We start from the raw sequence: 18,988 nt of genomic DNA on the forward strand, positions 1-18,988 counted from the left end.
AATAGATTTTCAGATTAAAACACACAGATATATACAAATTGGGTTGACAAACTAATGCCTTACTGTTTTTATACAGATAGATGTGGTAGTAGATTATAAAAATGAAGCAAAACTCCTTATAAGGATATATATTTTGTCCTGTAGGGCCCTGGACTGTTGTTTGGGGACCCCTGCCCTAGCGTATACCATTGTACTAATTATCCCGTCCTCTGTCCGCCATTGAAAACAGCTTGAATTCAGTTGCAATATCAGCCACAACAGCTCCTACAACTGTGTACTTCCTGGACATGTATATTAGGACATTGTGTGCAGAGTTGTGAGTTGGTAACGCTTTGATAAAGAAGAGTGGGCCTCAGCAGAAGTTGCCAAAATCTCACCATTTGTACTTACTCTCCCCCCTTGAGAACGCAGGTCTGTTTCTGCTTCCCCCAGCAATAAATCAAAGCCCAAATGGAACGGTGCAGGCTCTCCCAGTCCAGGTGACGCAGGAAGGAGCACAGACAGGAACACAACACAGCCCCTGTCCTGTCAGAGCGCAGGGCTACGGATAAACAAGAGATTCCGATGGCCTATAGAAAGAAAAATTAGAATGTACTTTAGGTCTTGTTTAGGTGGGATCATGCTGTCAAAGCTGCGGATATAGGTAGAGTTTTAGTAAAGAAAGCAAGAATTGTACTTCTCTACGACAAATTAAAGAGGACAGATTGGTACAGAAACAACCACTTTTAATATTATTTAAAGGTTCACTTTATAACTTTTCTAGTGGAGAGAGTGCCGCCTGCTTATCTCCATGGAAATGTTACTGCTTTGCCTGGAATGTTACACAGTATGGCATAAAACTTCTACTGATCAATCTATTTATTACTTTATGAGTGTTTTTATAGCTCTAATGGACTGTGAAAAACATACATTCTTACTGTGACCGGGATTGCCTCTCTACTGATCTGAACAGTCCATACATTATAAAATCTAACACTAGGGTTAACTTGCATTCAGCTAGTTTACTTTACTCACAGCTACAAATTTGTGCATCTTAATGATTGTGATAAAGTAACATTTCAGGGCAAAAAAAGCACATTACTTGTCTATTAGACTAAGTTCAACTTTGAATGAGACAAACTTCAACAGTGTTATTGCCAAGAGTCCAGCTCCATTTCCCTGTCTGTTCTGTTCTGGTCCTTTTGCTACCTCCCTGTTTTTCCTACAGCTGCCACTCATTCCCTAAACATCCCAGGGCAGTCTATATATACTTCCTCTGTGCATTAGGCCTGTGCTCAATTACACCTGTACACCTGTTTTGTTTCTTCCAGCATTTTTGTGACCTAAGTGTGGGGGTCTTGGTTGAGTTGACATGGAATGACCGAGCTATATTATTTTATTGTTACACGTTTCGATGTGTTTTGAACTTAAGCTGAACAAACCTTTTGCTATTTTTCCCCCCAAAAACTAATAAATATTCAAATCCTTACACAGCATCATCTAAGGAAAGGCATTATTGTGGAATAGAACCTATTTTTACTCTAACTTGTGTATATAAGTAACATTTACTTGCTCAGTCACAGGCAATTGGTTTCCTAGGTTTTTTCAATAAGATTAATTTACTTTTAAAGTAAAAGTTACTACATATTTCAGATTTGAGGAACTGACTGATTCATTGGCACAGTTTCACAACATGAGTTTTATAAATGAAAACTAAAGTACACTTAACTTGCTGTGCCTAGTTAGATGCTCTACACTGAGGAATTACTTGTAAGGTCAGTTTTAGATTCACAGTTCACTTTAGTCAGATTTTTCAAGGCAATCGGTAATGTCTACTTATTAGATTATTATTATATTATAGTGTATAGATTGATAGATAGCTTTAAGACATATTATAATGCTGTTAGCTGGTCAAAAACACACCCAGAGTTATGTTTTGGTTCATTCACACATTTTAGTAACCTTTTATTATTAGTCTGTATACATCTTCAAAGCTCAAAATGCTCTGTTCCACATTGTGATGTCATGTAGTGGTAGCTTTCAAATGAACAACTATCTTTTACCTTTTGTTTCATAAAGATTGGCAATTCCAGGGCTGAAATTATCCAAATGATTCTAGTGAAGGTGTATGCAGTTTAAAAACACAGTGGGACACTTGTATTACCACATGACATCACAAGGTGGGACAGAGTGTTTTCTGTTGGAAAGAAGGACTCAGTCTAAATATGCAGGGTTTGTGTGTTAAACATGAGTGGAAACAAAACACAACTCCAGGTATGTTTTTGATGAAGAAACAATTAAAACATAGATCAGAAAATAGCATAATATGGGCCCTTTAAATCTCAAATACCTGTATAAATGTAACTACTTATAATTCCTTATGCGTACTACTTATTCCTAACAGCAAGTTGCTGTAAACAACAAAACATTTTAAGGCTATCAGCAGTTTAGTACTTTGTGTAGTGCATGCTGTTGCTATAGCTACCCACCACAATGCTCAGACCCCCTTTACTCAATGTGAATTAATTAACCACACAAGTGTTTTCATAACATTAAGAGGCATACATTATCACAGCTTATTCAAATATGGGTGCAGTCCTCTTAACACTCATAATGGACATGTTGCCTGGGTGAAATTTAATTATAACAATACAAAAATCAATAAAAAAGAAAGAGGATTCACATTTAACATCTCATTAAGTGCTATTACATTGCTTTAGAAAGCCAGAGGCAGTTGACAACACTCTGAGGCTAGTTTGAATTGTAAAACGCAGCTTTTGTCACGCGTTATTTCTACATTTCCATACGCCTTTCTTTTCCGTGACGCGTTACAAATAATCGTTAGACTAAACTGCAACATGGCACAAAAGTAGGGCACGTTTGGATGCAGGTGCAGAAAAGGAGGAGCGTGACTTGTGGCTGCACTGCGCAAAAAGTGTAGGATTATTTAGTGGAAGTCAAAATGTTGTTGTGCACGTTCAGATACTAAGTGCACCCAGACACAACGCACATGCAAATACGTGACAACTGTGGAAATCAGCCTCCCAACGTCTCCTGAGCCTCACCTGAGAATGCTGCAAGGACGCCCCCGTATGGTGCTTTTGTACATTACGGTCCATTGATGATTCTGAACCCTGTGTTAACAATTACATTAGATCATTTGTATTTTAATATGAATCAATTTATTAACAAATGATTAGAAAACAGCTCATACATTTACTTATATGAAAGTTTTGCAAAAGGCAACCCCCCAGAAGCTGCCTTATCTTATAGAAGGGGCCCAAAATGACACAAAATACATCAATACAACTTATTCTATATAGCCTATACGCCTATATGCATGAATGTATTGATGGTTAACTCATTATTTTTCACTTGTTATTGAGAAATGTTAATATTCACTGCAAAGTTAGGCTACTTCAGATTGTTGAAGGTGGGATTAGCCTATAGCATTGTATGTCTATAGCTCTATGAATAAATTATGTTCAACTGCTCAAATTGCTCAACACAAAATATCAGCCCATAAAGTTCGTAATTAAGTAGTGGAAAAGTTATTTGGCTACCACATTTAAAGGTTAAAGCTGCAGGCTATAGGCTGCTATAATGAAAGTGAATTAAAAGTCCTGGTGAGTGTCTTATTGGAAGGGGGATGGTTAAGCGTGGACGTGTTCTTAAAAAACGCAGGGACCCAAATGTGTGAAAAGTTTCGCTTGTGCCTTTTTGACGCCTATCATCACCATTACCTACTGCTGAGAACGCAATTTGCCTAGATTTGTTCTTGCTTTTTTCTTTTCTTCTTTGTTTTTCCTTTGTTATTTTTTTCCATCTCTCTGTACACTACTTTTTCCAGAATAGCACGTATATACACTACCTAATGCTAAAAATAAATTAGAGTAGTGTCGCCAAGTTGACCGACACTGTTTAACATTGTGGGTAGATCCTGAAAAACACAAAATAAACAAGGCAGACACCCACTCTAAACCATTTAGCACATAGAAGCCGATGGGTGTACCTTCATGCAGGAGCTAAAGAGGGCTAAAGTGTAACAAAAACATAATGACTTACCATGAAACAATTATTTTATTTTTGCAATTAAGTTCATCTGACGCTTGTTGCAGACTTATTCTGTCTATTAACACTGGGCTAGCGTATGGATGCAAACGCGATGCTTGTATTTTAGCTGAGTAGTTCATTTTCAAAAAGCCGTGTGTTCAAATCATTTGCAATGCAGCCTTAGTCAGAATTTGTCAGTGCTGTTTCCCAAATGTTGAAATTATTCTCGTGAACTTCTAACTGGTATAAACACGGGTGAAGACTCACGCGTCCAGTCACAGAGACGCGAGCTACGTGGCGTACGTGTCATTTGGGGAACCCGCCGGGGGGAATCACTTTTCATGACGCGTCTCTTTTGTCTTTCCTCATTTCTATTTTATTTTTGCCAATCGAAAGGTGCGTCTGTTTGGGTGACGACTAACGGCGTGTTGCACAAGTCATCACACGCAACAGAAAATTAACAATAAAAAAAAACATATTTAAGTGTAAAAATGCTAATTGTATAGGTGGGGGGAGGCCAGCCTGGAGACGCCTGGGTCAGGGGCCAGGGGACATCAAAGGGCCAAATGTTACCAGGCAAACCGGATCGCTGGGTACGTGCGGTTACAGCTGATTGGCCGAGAAATGCAGGGGGCGGGGCCTTTCAGATGTATTTAATGCTTTGTTCCATTGTTGCAGATTGTACTTTCCAGCTGGTCTGGCTCCGGGGAAGGGATCAACTGTAGAGGCGACCAAATATAGCACTTGTTTTCTTATACACCCGGAGTATTTTTAAGCATATTTTATAAATATGCCAGTTTCTTGCAATCAGTCTCTGGACGGCAGCTTTCCACCTTCACCTGTTGAGGACAGGGCTTTGAATAGACTGTCCTGGAGCAGTCTGCTGCATAAACTAGTGGAACTCAAGGGGAACCAAAGAGAACAGTGCAACTGGAGTGAAACTGGTAAGTCTTCAAACATTTAATATTTGGTTTTGCTTAAAACAGGCATTTAACCTAGAGTACATGCAAATAGGTAGATGCAAATGGGCTTATGTTGTCACAAGTATTCATTCACAAGCTATAAATCATTTTAAATAGCCCTTAATTAGTGATCGTGATTTATACAAACCTAACTTGTTTTTCTTATGTTGTGTTTAGGTTCTGTAGCGGACTTGTCTTTGTCTGACACTGACAGTAATGACTGCTTCTATCCTCTGGAGGAGTCTCTGGCCTCTGAAACTGTAGCTGCTATCGCACAAAGCCTGAGTGAAGCGTCACATTTATTGGGCTGCACTAAACTCATTGTGCCCGACTGTCTGATGCACAACATCGGCCAGGAGCTGGTCCACTTGGCCCTCAGTGAGCCGTGTGGCCTTAGAGGGGCACTGGTGGACCTGTGCGTGGACAGAGGGGACCAGAGCTCCTTATGTATAGTGGACCAAATCGCAGTGGACTCTTATGTGGTGCCCACCTTTCAGGTGACGCTGGTGTTGAGGCAGGAGTCGAGAGGACTATGGCCCAAAGTCCAGAAGCTCTTAAAGGGAAGCCAGTCCCCACAAACCCCCACAAAACACAGGCCCAGCCTCAGACTGAGCCACAGCTTCAGAGCCATCAAGAAGAAGCTGTACTGTTCAGGAGAGCTGCTCATAGAGGAGTGCTGCTGACAGAGCACTATAGTCCTGATCACACCTGGACAAAAACTATTATGAATGCACTAATGTCATTCACTTAAAAGTGTATCTGAACTGTTACTACACACACTTACCTGCAAGGGACCCTCCTTGCTCTGACAGGAGCCAACATAACAAAGACACTGTCTTCTCTGAGAATGTGAAATCCCAATCATGTGGATGGCATTGTATTTGATACTTATATATGGTCACATGTGATCTGTATATTTGATGCTTTTGAAATAAATTATTTTTGTATAAGATGAAACCTCATTTATTACGTTAATGGGTAATGCTGCTGATGCTTCATAGATGTAGATAGAAGTTAGTGCACACATAAAAAGAATAAGTCCACCAGTCATAATTTGACAGTTTTTAATGAAAGAAACATATTAAATTTAGCATGTTAATTTAATAAATAAGATTTACTTTTAATTGTGCAATGATTTCTGATACTACAGCTACAGGCAAATCCACATAATAACAGCATATTAAATTATATTAATCCCATAAATCCTGCACTGTTAAAAGTAAAATGTATATATACATGGCAAGAACTATAAAAATTACACGCTTCTCATTTGAGTGGCTCAGAAGTATGTGAACAGGAGGCCAGGGAGAATTCTCTAAAGTTTTAGGTAGAACGAAGATTCAGGACAGAGAAAGCTTAAATTAGCAGCTTTGTCAATCTTTTTAAAAGGTGCATTGTTTAACTTTTCTGATGGAAGGTCTGTCAAATGCTTTTCTCCATGGAGGTGTTATTGCTTTGTCTGGAATGTTTCACAGTATGGCATTAAATCTTTCCATCTTCGTGAAGTTAACCAATTTACAAGCTAGATCAGATTTTCTAGGTATTTTTGAGCTATAAACCCACCTGTAATTGAATAAATGTAACTGTTTAATGTTGTATTGTAGAACATTCCAGGCAGAGCAATGACATCTCCATAGAAACAAGCAGATGACAGACCCTGCCTCGACCAGAAAAGTTACACAATGCACCTTTAAATAAACGTTTTTATTTATGTAGTTACGCCTCTTCGACATCAATGGACATGGGATCTTGAAGAGTAAAAAAATATCAGCAGTCAACTCAAGCGTCTCACAGTTCTACAGGAAGTCCGTCTACAGATTTGCAGAGAGGTTCCCTGATGAGGTCTGCTGCCCACTGCGAGTAAGGCATCTCTTCTTCTCTTGGTTTTTGCTAACATAATATGCTCCTGGTGAGTGGGCATTCTTTCAGATTCAAGTACCAACAAACCTGGAAGATAAGGGAAGGCTAGTTTTAGTTTAGTTGTAAATCAGCATCAAGGCTATCAGACTCCTCAACAAGCACGGTCCCTTTTCTATCCTCTCTTTCCACCTCAGTCCCCTATAACTCTCTCCACTCTTCACACCTGCCATAACTGTGAACTATAAACTCAGAATATTAACACCTAAAACTCCTATATTTGTGCAAAACATACCTGGGGTTGTGTTTTGTTTCATTCACACATGTATTATTTGGCTGTCTACATTTCCAAAGCTAAAGCCTAAATATGCAGGGATTCTGTGTTAAACATGTATAAATGAAACAAAACACAACTCCAGGTATGTTTTTGATGAGGAAACAACATTATAACATAGAACAGAAACAGTGTAATATAACTGGACTCTTAATTTGATGTAATAAACTCATTTGATTCTTCTACTGCTGTATCAACCTCTGGCTTTTTGTCATGCTGTTGTGTTACTCCTATTAGTACCTTTAGTCTATATATTTACATCCTGTATTTGCACTTTATGAATTGCACTGATACTGATTGCATTGGCCACACTACTGTTTAAATGCTATATGTGTAATTTTGTTGTTACAAGTGACAATGACAAAAAATCCTTGAAGCTTGGATTGTCAATATCAGCGGGGATGAGTAAAGCATTTCGAAATGACAATTAGGCAGCATCAAAACAAAGCTGCAATTATAATGAGCGCAATTAGCAAATCGCAAAGACTGCAGTTTTTTTTAAGTATAATAATTGTATCCACAAACAACAACATATTACTTCTTATTATTATTTTGCATTAAAATGGCTGAACTATAGTTTAGATCTGTACGAACATGCTGTGAAATGTCTCTGTGTGTCAGCTGCCCTCCCTGTTTGTCAGCTGCCCTCCTTTTGTGTCAGCTGCCCTCCCTATGACTCCATGGGGTCTGGATCTGTACAAACGTGTTCTTAAATGCGAGTTGTTTGTCAGTTCCATTCTCTTCTTCTGGATGTGTTTAAAATGTGAACTCTGAACAGAATTCCAACATTAACACATAAAATCCAAATATACTCTCAATTGCAATGCTTGTAAGAAAAATTGCAATTAGTTACCCTTTCCAAATTGCTCAATCCTAGTCTTATAATATTACTTCAAATAAACTATACTGAAGTATATTATGTTAAATTATACTTATGAAACCTCAATTCTCGAGCAAGTGCCTATTAAGGTGCAACAGAGAAATTAAACAACTCCTGGTATGATTTTGAGGAACAAACATCTGGTACTTTTTGTGATTTTTCTGTTAGGCACTATAAATGTGATTAGATACTATACTTAATAATAATAGAATGCTGTTCAAACTTCACACTTACAATGCAATCAGGAGAATTGACAAAAACACTGAAATATGGACTGACAAATTAATAATCACATCTTGGAACATGTTTGAACAGATCTAAACAGGCTCGGCAGTTTTTATGCAGAATAAGACTTTGCTGTTTGTGGAGGAAATGACCGTACTTCAGAAACTGCTGTCTTTGCAATTTACTAGTAGTGTCCATTCAAATTCTGAGTCACTTCTGATTAATCTTGCAGCTCTACAAATATCGTAACAATACATCATCATCATTATATCAACACAGAAAAGAGTAATAATTTGTATTTCAATATACTACCAGTCAAAAATTTGGCCATCATTTATATGTACCACAATATATGGAATTATTTAGTAAAGAAAGAGGATTTGGTTAAAATATAAAAATATATATATTTAGTAGAGTCTTCTGTATGTAGGATATATCAAATGTAGAAAGTAGTAAACATATAGAGGATGACTCAAAACTTTTGCCTGGTAGTGTATGTGTCCTTGAAATCCCACATACAATATCCACATGTACAGAGCCATTATCTACTAATCTATGTGAGAGGTATCAAGTTATTGGATGTGGTTGTGAAATGAAAAGGATCTATGTGCAGAGACAACACAGCTGACTCCATCACATTATAGATGTCAACTGGACACAGGTTGCCTCAATGTTATCTGTAAAGTCTATAAACTGAAGAGCACAAGCACAATGAACTGATATTGAAAACTTCTGATTTTAAGATTTTATTGTTTGTTTTTAAAGCTTTGAATGGACTGGCCCCACAATACATCTTGAACCTCCCCCCAATTTTACACCCCTGCGTGCGCTCTGAAGTCCGAGGGCCAGCTTCAGCTTGTGGTGCCTAAGATGAGACTTAAAATCAGGAAAAACAGGGCCTTCTCTGTGGCCGGCCCTAAGCTCTGCCTGTCCATGTCCAACAGCCCCCACAGTGGAGTGTTTTAAGTCTCATCTTAAGACCTACAATACTTATTTATTGCTATTTTATTATTTTTATGATTTTGCTTTTATTAGATTTTTACTGGTTTTATTGTTTTAGGAATGGTATGGTCAAATTATTTTCAATTTACCTTTTATTGTCTTAATTTTATGATTTCTGTGCAGCACTTTGGAAACTGCTTTGTTTGTAAAATGTACATAAAGTGGATTTGGATTTAGAATATTGTAGAATCATGTACTCAAGAACATCTGAATGATTGACTGACTATTTGTATGAATAAATTGTAACACTTAAGTTTAGGGACCACATACAAATCACTAAGTGGCAACTGTTAGTGGTGGTTACTTAAAGGTTTTTCAGGTTTTGGATAGTGTTTATAAAGCATTATTATTGCTTATTCAGATAAAAGTTAAAGAGGGCCCGTATCTACAAAAAATAAAGTCCCCTATGCCTTTGCTCAAGCTGCCTCTCCCCTTTCAGAAAGCTGCCATTTCGATGTAGTGGAACTACTGCACATCACATCAGATTTATGAAGTTGTAGAGTATTGTTTTGTATATTTAAGGAAAATTGTCGAGGGGGAGGATGGATAACGTAGGCTTGACGGTTGAGCATTGGACAGAATAGTACTACTAACTGTAAGAAGGGTTTGAATAGGTCTCGGGAGATATCACTAAATTAAACAAACATGCACGATGAATGACATATAAAACCTTTTAATTAATTAGAAAAATAATATCTTAAGAGTTGTTAAAACAGTAATACAGAATAAATCCTGAATACATGCTTAATAAACACTAACAAAGACCACCACAATTTATACCACATATTAATTCATTAATACCACAATCTGGCAATTAATATGTACCCTAAACTAAAGTGTTACCAGTAAATAAAGTGAGTCATGTTTGGAATCACTTACCCATGTGTGTCCAGTGGTTTTTAGCCGTCCAGCATGACCTGAATTTCAGATAATCTGGAACAGCTTGGAGTCCCCATCCTCTGCGCCCTTTGGTACAACTCAGAATCTCCGAAGTAACGAGCTCGGTACAATAAACCCTCCTCTGAAACAAAAACAAGATACATTATTAGTAGGATTATTTTACTTGTTCACTTGTCTTTAACTATCAAAATAACACAGTCTGCACTATGTAGCTTTTTTGTTAGGCCTTATGTGTATGTAATATTATATATATATATATATATATATATATATATATATATATATACATATATATACATACATACATACTAGGGATGGGCATGATTAGTCGATTAATCGATCATTAAGAATTTCATCGATTACGTATATTTTTTATCGACAAACCGAGTGTAGGTTGCTGTGCGTAGCGTGACCAAACAGGGGTCCGTACATGTGTCTCTCTGCACTCAGAAGGAGCGAGCAAACACAAACAGTCGGTCAGTCTGCAACGTACCGAAGTGCATATGCGTATTTAAAGATGACTTGTACAAGAAATTCCACACTTTCCGTTCCGGTCGGGACAAGTGTGAGTCCATGTGCAGTGTACAAAGCAGCACATGTTTCGGTGTCCAGTGGGAAAAAGCTTTACCAGGTGAGAGTCGCGCAATGTCGATGACGAGGCTCCACCTCCCTCCCCCCGTACGGTGTCCTGGTTTTGACAAACGCAAATATGGTCACACTAACCTGTATTCCACTGAGTCGTGTCTTTTAATCCGACAGAAATTGACCGCATCAGCGCACAAGAGTTGTAGTTTTTTATCTTCGCTGAGTTTATGCAAATTAGCGATGCGGGTTTAAGTTTCGTTTCTGTGAGAGTTGCGCAAAACTGAATTAAACACATTATAATAAACGGGCTGATGTGGCTCTAGAGTCGTTACGGTTTATTTGTCGTAAAGTTGACTTTATTTATGCAGATTAGGAGTGCAGCTAGTAATAATAATGATGATAATTTTAATATAAAAACGTTAATGATTAATCGATAATCGATCGTTAATTCTCTCGACGATCGATTAAGAAAATTTCATCGAATGCCCATCCCTAATACATACATACATACATACATACATATATACATACATACATACATATACATATATATATATATATATATATATATATATATATATATATATATATATATACATATATATATATATACACGCATATATTTACATATATATAAAATGAGACGTGGATTTGTGTAGTTTTGACTAAATGAGATTTAGTTGTTTGTGGGACGTACCAATTTTCACTCGTTTCATGACATATCTGACCGATTCCAAGATAATACATCTTAAAATAAGAAAATAAATTGGCCAATGGGAGCAGTAAAACTCATTCCTCTAAATTCATTTTTTGCAATGTAGAATGTACTTGCTAGTGTAAACATACCCTTACTTTTCTTACAACATTTTGAAAATAACAGGTGGAGCAGATGTTGAAATAAAACAAGGCTTCTGTAAAATGGGGACTTATCTAATACTTTGCACAAAAGAAATGCATTATGGAAAAGACAAAGACTGTAATTTAACATACTCTGCTGTTTCTCCTTCCAACAATTGTTCCTGAGGTTAGAGATAAAGTCCTCTTCAACACTTCTCTCCACATTCTTCAGGTTATTTCCGGTATACTCTTCATTGAAGCGCTCTCCCACATAGTAAAGCACTTTCAGGCTTGATGTATGCCTTTTGTGAATATGTCCAGCTGACCTATGGTAAGGACAAGAGGTTTCATTTGTTGTAGAACAGGCAAAATAGGTAAACATATTAGGTCTGAACAATTTGGTAAAAAAAATATGTCATTTGGTAATGATTTTTCTGACAAACATTACAAGTAGATTTATGTTTTAATAATTTCAATTTTGTTCACATTTTAAAACCCATCCAGGAGACTTGACAAATAGACACTTTAAAATATCTTATAACTTTATCATGCACTTTAGTTATGTAAATGCAATAATAAGCACTGCTCCTGTTATACATACCTCTGTTTTATAATGTTCAGTAATATGTAAAATTTTTTATGTTACACTTGCTGATTGCATAATGGTCAGATGCTAAAATTGCATTTCAGACAATAAATTTTTAATTTGTAAAAACTAATGCAAAAAAACACATTTCAGAGCATATTTGTCCAAATCTAAACGACAGGTTTAGCAGTTTTTATGCAGAATAAGACTGGATACTGTGTTGTTTGTGAAGAAGTATCATACTTTTTAAAAGGTGCACTGCGAAACACTTTTAGCGGAGGGTCTGCCACCTGTCTGCCACATTCCATGGAAATGTTATTGCTTTGTCTAGAATGTTCCACAGTATAGATTAAACCTATCACATGGGAGACAAGCAAGTTACAGCTACATTGCAATTCAGATTTGTGGAGAGTCACCCACTATTCGCAGAAAGAATTGTATTTTTGAGCAATAGAAACACAGTAATGAATAAATGCTAGCTGGATGTGTTTAATGTCATACCATGGAATAATCCAGGCAAAGCAGAGAGAAGGAGATAAGTAAGTAGCGGACCCTCCAACAGAAAAGTTGCATAAAGCACCTATAAGAAATGTTAGGCTTTGCAATTTGCTAATTGTGTGCAATTGCAATTCAATAGTGTTTACTCTTCTGACCCTTAAGCATAAATAAATACATGTTGTGTTCTCTAGATAGCTGTGTGACTACTTACGGGCGGTAGCTAAGGCTATAGGGAGGCTGCGTCACCATCAATTGGCTTAAAGCGGAGACAATGATGAGGATTAGGATGGGCATCAGCTGGACAAAAAGAGCCAGACCTCCCTATTGAAAAACAAATGAATATTGATTAGCAATTACAATACAATCAAAAGGAAAACAATTAAAATAGAAACAAGGCAAAGTACATCTCTTTGCTGTTCTCTTCTTTCGTGTGTATTGTGATGACCAAAGTGCATTCTTCCATTTCTGTAAACATGTACATTACCTAGAAACAAAAGAAAGGATAATTAATTGATTTGAAAATAACATTGTACTGGCGTTATGTGGTGTCATAAAAGAAGTATACATTAGGAAGCAAAAATTCTGAAATTCTAATGTGTCAGAAAGCAAATGCTATGTAACATGATTAGTTTGTACACAAATGAAATACCGTAATGTGATTTTTTGCAGTACAGTGGTAAAAGTAGTGGTGCTGATCGATCACAAAGCTATGAATGACTGTATTTACTAGAAAATTGTGGTAAAAAGTACAGAAAATTAGATACTCATTTGAGCAGGTATCAATTCTAAAAAACTCACATTTACAGGACAGAAATGAACCTTTCCTGCATATCTTTAGAATTATCTTGAGCTGTATGAGAACACTTATAAGACCACTATGGAACATACCTGGACGACTAAGGGATTACACAGATAAAAACTATATGTTAATTTAAAGAAATGTTGAAAATCACATTGTGTTATCTAAAGAGAGAGTGTTTTTATTATCATTGTGGAATAAGAATGGATATTGAGTATTGAGTTATTTCGAAACTGCAAAAGATAGAGTTTGAAATGTTAGTATCGTAAACATAATTGGACCCAAATCCTGACAAAAATGATCAGATGCAACATTTGTAGATTTCTCGGTCTACCTCAACCAAAGAGTAATATTTTTGGTTTACCAAAAGTAATTTTTTTAAAAATAATCAAATTCTCAAACATCAGTTTAAACATTGCTTTTGTCCAGAACTTACTCGTTGGGAAGCCACCACCAAAGAACATATTGAAGAGATCCTCAGGTGAGATGTCCGCTTCAAATTCGCGATGGTGATGTCTGTGTCTGCTGCTTGGCTGTGCACTCTCCTCCCCATACTGGTCATAATGTTTTCTTTTATCAGGGTTACTCAACACAGCATAGGCGTTTCCAATGGCTGACATAAATCAGATCACATTTATTTTTATTTGATCAAAATTAAACATACAGAATTAAGTGTATGTATTTGTAGGTACCTTTAAAAGCTTCTGTGGCTCCAGGTGCATGGTTTTTGTCCGGATGAAATTTCAGAGCTAATTTTCTATAAGCCTTTTTCAGGTCTTCTTCTGATGCAGTCTTTTCTACACCGAGAGTTTGATAGTAATCTTTACAGCTCTTAATTCTGGAACAAGCATTAACAAGGCACATGTTAAAAACTGGCATTCATCCAAATTTAAATTTATGCTACTAGGGCTGCACAATTAATCATTACTGAATCAATTAATTTTTAATTGATGGAACTGACATATCACAAAAGCTGCAATTTCCCAACCAACAACCAAATATTCAGTCATATTCTGAATAAAAACGGCTAGCCCTGTAGTTTAGATCTGTACAAACTGTCTTTTTGTCAATTGTTCTACAAATGTGTGAACTTTGAACAAAATCCGATTATTAAATTTGTTTTTAAAAACATAAATCGCAAATCTATTTGCAATTGCAATACTTAGTATTATTGTCAGAAAGATTTTCACAAATCGTTCAGCCTTGTGTCATACAGCATGCAGCATGGTTAATCCTATTTAGGATTATTGTGCTTTTTTGCTTATCCACACTGCATTCATCTTACAATTAGAACATCACTCTGTCGTTATAATCTGTTGCAGAATGAGTTATCATTTGTAATTACTCAGTCCAAAGGCAAAATCCAACCGTAATAACAGAGACAGATAAGATCAAGTGTATTATTACACTCATGCTCATTAGCATGCAACCAGTTTGTTTTGTATACTGAACTAGAGCAAACCCCCAAAACAGAAACAACGTCTCATTTTAGTAGCGGAAAATGGCCTTCTATAAACCCGGTTAGTTTTTGCACCTGGATGAAATGCACTCACTTTCTGACCGCTTCCAGCTGCTCTGCGGTGTAGGGTTTAGCAGACTCGGTGTGGGCCTGCCCCGAGCCCTCTGCCTCCTCCGTGTGGCCTCTGTGTCTCACTGACGGCCCTTCACCGTTCATCGTAGCTCCATTCTCACTTGGAGGTTTACCATTCTGTGTTAGTGAATCCAGTAAACCTGCAAGATAATAAGTAACAACACATTAGGTAAACAATCACCTTAGCAATATAAGCTATGTTAGCGTCTCACGTTAGCCTGTAGCCTCCCAAGTTAAAACAAATGAGAAATGGGATCACATAAAACTTCAATATTCAACAGCATACAGAAATACGTATATTTTAGAGTTTTTCTCAACAAATTGACATGCATGTGGGGTGAGATAACAAGATCTAAGTGCTGACGTTGCTAACAGCAGCCGATTTGGTTTCACATCGTAGGCCCACCATTTTACAACACTCCACTCCTAAAACATGCTCTTATTTGACGTACTTTGGGCGTGCTCTGTCGGAAACAAACGCTGGGCCTTTTCCAAAAACTTCCTAGCTTTGTCCGGCTGGTTGTTGCTGATGGCATTTTGGGCTATTTTAATACATCGCTCCGCTTCGTCCTTGTTTGAATCCATCGCGACACAGCGGAAATGTTTACCTGCCCACAGACGCGTTTCGATGACGTAGACAGCCCCAGCGCACACTATTTCGTCACACGCTCAAGGTAATGTAACTTGCATGTGTCAAGTATTTACGAATTTACGAAATTATCTTTTATTTGGAAGAGCCATACGTTTAATCACATGAATTGAAGGCGTATCTTTCTCTAGCATCCATATGGCACTATTAGTAGATAGATCATACGTGTTTGCTAATCATATAACTTGGCATTCTGTCAAGACTGCACATGTACTGTTTTCAACCAACTGTCAGAGGCAACTCCTGTCAAAGCATCATCAGAAGAGACAAAAACCTCCTATATCTGAACATGTGTCTTGGGAGGAAAGACTGGCAGACGTGGTCACCCCATTGTGGAAACTGAACTATGAGGAGCAACTTGGAGTAAAGCAAAAACGCCAAGAAGCAATTCTCTCCCAGCTTTGTGAACATCTTAAACTAGATCTTCGGTCACCATGCGTTAAAGGACAACCCAACTTCCCTGTTCTACCTATCCTGCCCTCTCCAGTTCAAAATGGATACAGGAACAAGTCAACGTTTTCTGTTAATAGAGGCGTAGATGGGAACACAAAGACGGTTGGGTTTTATGTTGGAACAGCCAGATCCAACAAAATTGTCTGTGTGAATGGAGACCACTTGCTAAACATGCCTGAGAAGCACAAACTGGTGGCTAGATGCTATCAGGACTTCCTCCGACTGTCTCCCCTCGAGCCCTGCCTTTTGTTTCACACCGGGGGGCACTGGAGAGAGATCACCATAAGAACCAATAAGCAGGGCCACACCATGGCAATTGTGTATTTTCACCCACAGACACTATGTCCAGAGGAGGTGGCAGAGCACAAGGCTGCCCTGGTGGACTACTTCACAAATGGGCCGGGTTCAGTTTGTCAGTTGGACTCGCTTTTTTTTCAGGAGAGTACCATGACACGCTGCTCGCATGAAGCATCGCCCTATCAGCTCCTGCATGGTGTGCCCTACATTTATGAAGAGGTAATTACTATGAAATAAGATGGATGCTAGATAAACACAGTTCACTGGGAAACAAACAGTTCTGTCAACACATTTATAGTTAGTTTAATAATTTTCCATTTTGGTGTGTCCCAAGCAAACATTTTAACCAGGAAAAACAGCAGATCCATTACAATTGCCAAATCTAGAGAACCAGACAGTGTCATGGATAAAATGATTTAATTTAAATTTTTTTTATTGTGTCAGAACAAACTCATAGAACGCTGGAAAAAAACAACAACACTACTTTTGAAAGAGTGAGAATTTTAATTTGTTAAAAGTTTGTCTAAAAATAGTTTACAAATTGAATCGTTACCTACATGGCACAAGGCCGAAGTGACATTATTATGCGTTTGAGAAGAAACTAAATGTTGTATGAGAACTGCCAAAAATGAAATACTTTATTTACCTGGAAAACTGCTTAGATTACCACACCTTTGTAATGCTTACTATGGCTGCACGTTTTGATTGATTGATTTTAAGTAAATCTATATTTACATGAACACAACATTAATATTATTTTAAATTGATTATTTATCACTGTTTTAACTGTATATAAACTAATCTTATTGCAGCATTTCTTAAAGGATGTCAAGCTGTATATAATATTATTTCACTGTTTTTACAGATTCTAGGCTTCAAATTCCGCATATCTCCAGATGCCTTCTTCCAGGTGAACCAAGCTGCTGCGGACGTGCTCTACAGAACAGTCAGAGACTTATGCACACCAAATCATCACAATGGAATTGACCCAGCTCAAGGAGGTGGCACTCTTTTAGACGTGTGTTGTGGTACGGGCGCGATTGGCATCATCACATCCCCCAGAGTGAACCAAATCCTGGGTATCGAACTAGTGGAGCAAGCTGTAGAGGATGCCAGACACAATGCAATCCTCAACAATGTGCATAATTGCGAGTTTAAGTCTGGAAAAGCAGAGGTGGTCCTTCCTGGTCTAATGAAGGAGTTAAGTTCAATACAGTCTGGCCTTACAGCAGTGGTGAATCCAGCTCGAGCAGGCCTGCATTATCGTGTAGTAAGAGCACTAAGGAACCACTCTTCCATCCGCAGACTGGTCTATGTGTCCTGTAAGCCAGAGGGGGAGGCTATGAGGAACTTCAGAGAACTGTGTTGTGCTCCAGACCCCCAGAAGAAGCTCACCGGAGAGGCGTTCACTCTGACACTAGCAGTGCCTGTGGATATGTTCCCCCACACCCCACACTGTGAACTTGTACTGCTCTTTGAAAGATAGTTTATAATAACTTCATAATAAGTACACCTTGATTAGTCTTAATAAAGCCTGAAGAAAGACTGTAAATTATGAACAAACGATTTAAGAATGATTCAAGCCTAACTTTATTAAAGAGATAGGGTTAAGAGTTATGAGGTTAGGGTTTAAATTATGTAGTTACCAAGCCTCAGTCATTCTTAATAAACTATTTGTTCATTATGTATAGGCAGTTCGTGCTTTAATAAAGCATGAATAAGTGTATTTATTAGAAAATGTTACCAAAGATAAATTAAAAAGGTACATTAAGACAGTAAGATTAAGATTTTATGCTAAAAATGTAAATGCCCCATAAGGCTTCTGATGTACATGTTTACAATTATTTGGCCATGGATTAAAAAATTAAAATGCAGTCTTCTGTTTTATGATTGTATCACAATACAACAATTAGGTCAGTTTTTGAGTTAGGGATGTGCAAACAATCAAGAATGAATTGAGATTATGTCATTTCTAATTGTCAATAATCAATCTTTTTAATCGAGACCTCCACAGCCATCACAGTTTTTTGTCAGTAAATGCATTTTGTTGTTTGGGGCAGAGTTTAGACATTGGAGGAAGAAACTTGAGTCTGTATTGTTTATGCTCAGGAAATTAATATTTAAAGACAATTTTATTCGTTTTTAATGAGACAAAATAACTTCAAATTGAAAACTGTGATAGAAAAATTTGATTAATTTAGTCACCCAAAATGTATACTTGTAAAACTGGTCTGGGAAGCAGTCAAAGTTGAATGTATACTGATATGTATATATTTATAGTAATAGACTTGATTAATTACAATCACAATTGACTATGTAGTTATTTATAATGTCCACAAGATGGCACTAGCGCAACAGTTTTTGGGTTAGACATTCTTCAAGACATCCCAGTTATTAAAAATTGCAGTGTTGCTCGTTAATGGAGAATCACAGAAACAAGTTAATTGAGCTCTGTCTTGTAAAAGCATTCCTCCAGTACACATAGGCTATATAATGTATTC

At 37.3% G+C, this 18,988-nt stretch overlaps 3 protein-coding genes across 3 annotated transcripts; 2 read left to right on the plus strand and 1 right to left on the minus strand.

The window, feature by feature from the left end:
- The first annotated feature begins 4,710 nt into the window (after window positions 1-4,710).
- On the plus strand, window positions 4,711-5,951 carry LOC110173634 (DNA damage-inducible transcript 4 protein-like). The gene is made up of 2 exons (XM_020939658.2): window positions 4,711-4,976; window positions 5,172-5,951. Exons 1-2 carry the CDS (start codon window positions 4,823-4,825, stop codon window positions 5,675-5,677), a joined length of 660 nt encoding a protein of 219 aa, XP_020795317.1. The 5' UTR covers window positions 4,711-4,822; the 3' UTR covers window positions 5,678-5,951.
- A 90-nt stretch (window positions 5,952-6,041) lies between these two features.
- Window positions 6,042-15,724, minus strand: dnajb12a (DnaJ heat shock protein family (Hsp40) member B12a). The gene is made up of 9 exons (XM_020939644.2): window positions 15,541-15,724; window positions 15,051-15,228; window positions 14,190-14,335; window positions 13,934-14,110; window positions 13,103-13,182; window positions 12,910-13,019; window positions 11,768-11,940; window positions 10,172-10,313; window positions 6,042-6,941 (listed from the first exon to the last, which is right to left on the minus strand). The coding sequence occupies exons 1-8, from the start codon at window positions 15,671-15,673 to the stop codon at window positions 10,192-10,194; spliced, it is 1,119 nt and encodes a 372-aa protein (XP_020795303.1). The 5' UTR covers window positions 15,674-15,724; the 3' UTR covers window positions 6,042-6,941; window positions 10,172-10,191.
- A 29-nt stretch (window positions 15,725-15,753) lies between these two features.
- On the plus strand, window positions 15,754-18,361 carry trmt2b (tRNA methyltransferase 2 homolog B). The gene is made up of 2 exons (XM_020939641.2): window positions 15,754-16,706; window positions 17,353-18,361. The coding sequence occupies exons 1-2, from the start codon at window positions 15,876-15,878 to the stop codon at window positions 17,971-17,973; spliced, it is 1,452 nt and encodes a 483-aa protein (XP_020795300.2). The 5' UTR covers window positions 15,754-15,875; the 3' UTR covers window positions 17,974-18,361.
- The last annotated feature ends 627 nt before the right edge of the window (window positions 18,362-18,988 follow it).

This window comes from Boleophthalmus pectinirostris, unplaced genomic scaffold, assembly GCF_026225935.1.
Source record: "Boleophthalmus pectinirostris isolate CB_2022bp ecotype Guang Dong unplaced genomic scaffold, ASM2622593v1 HiC_scaffold_5, whole genome shotgun sequence".
Lineage (NCBI taxonomy): Eukaryota > Metazoa > Chordata > Actinopteri > Gobiiformes > Gobiidae > Boleophthalmus > Boleophthalmus pectinirostris.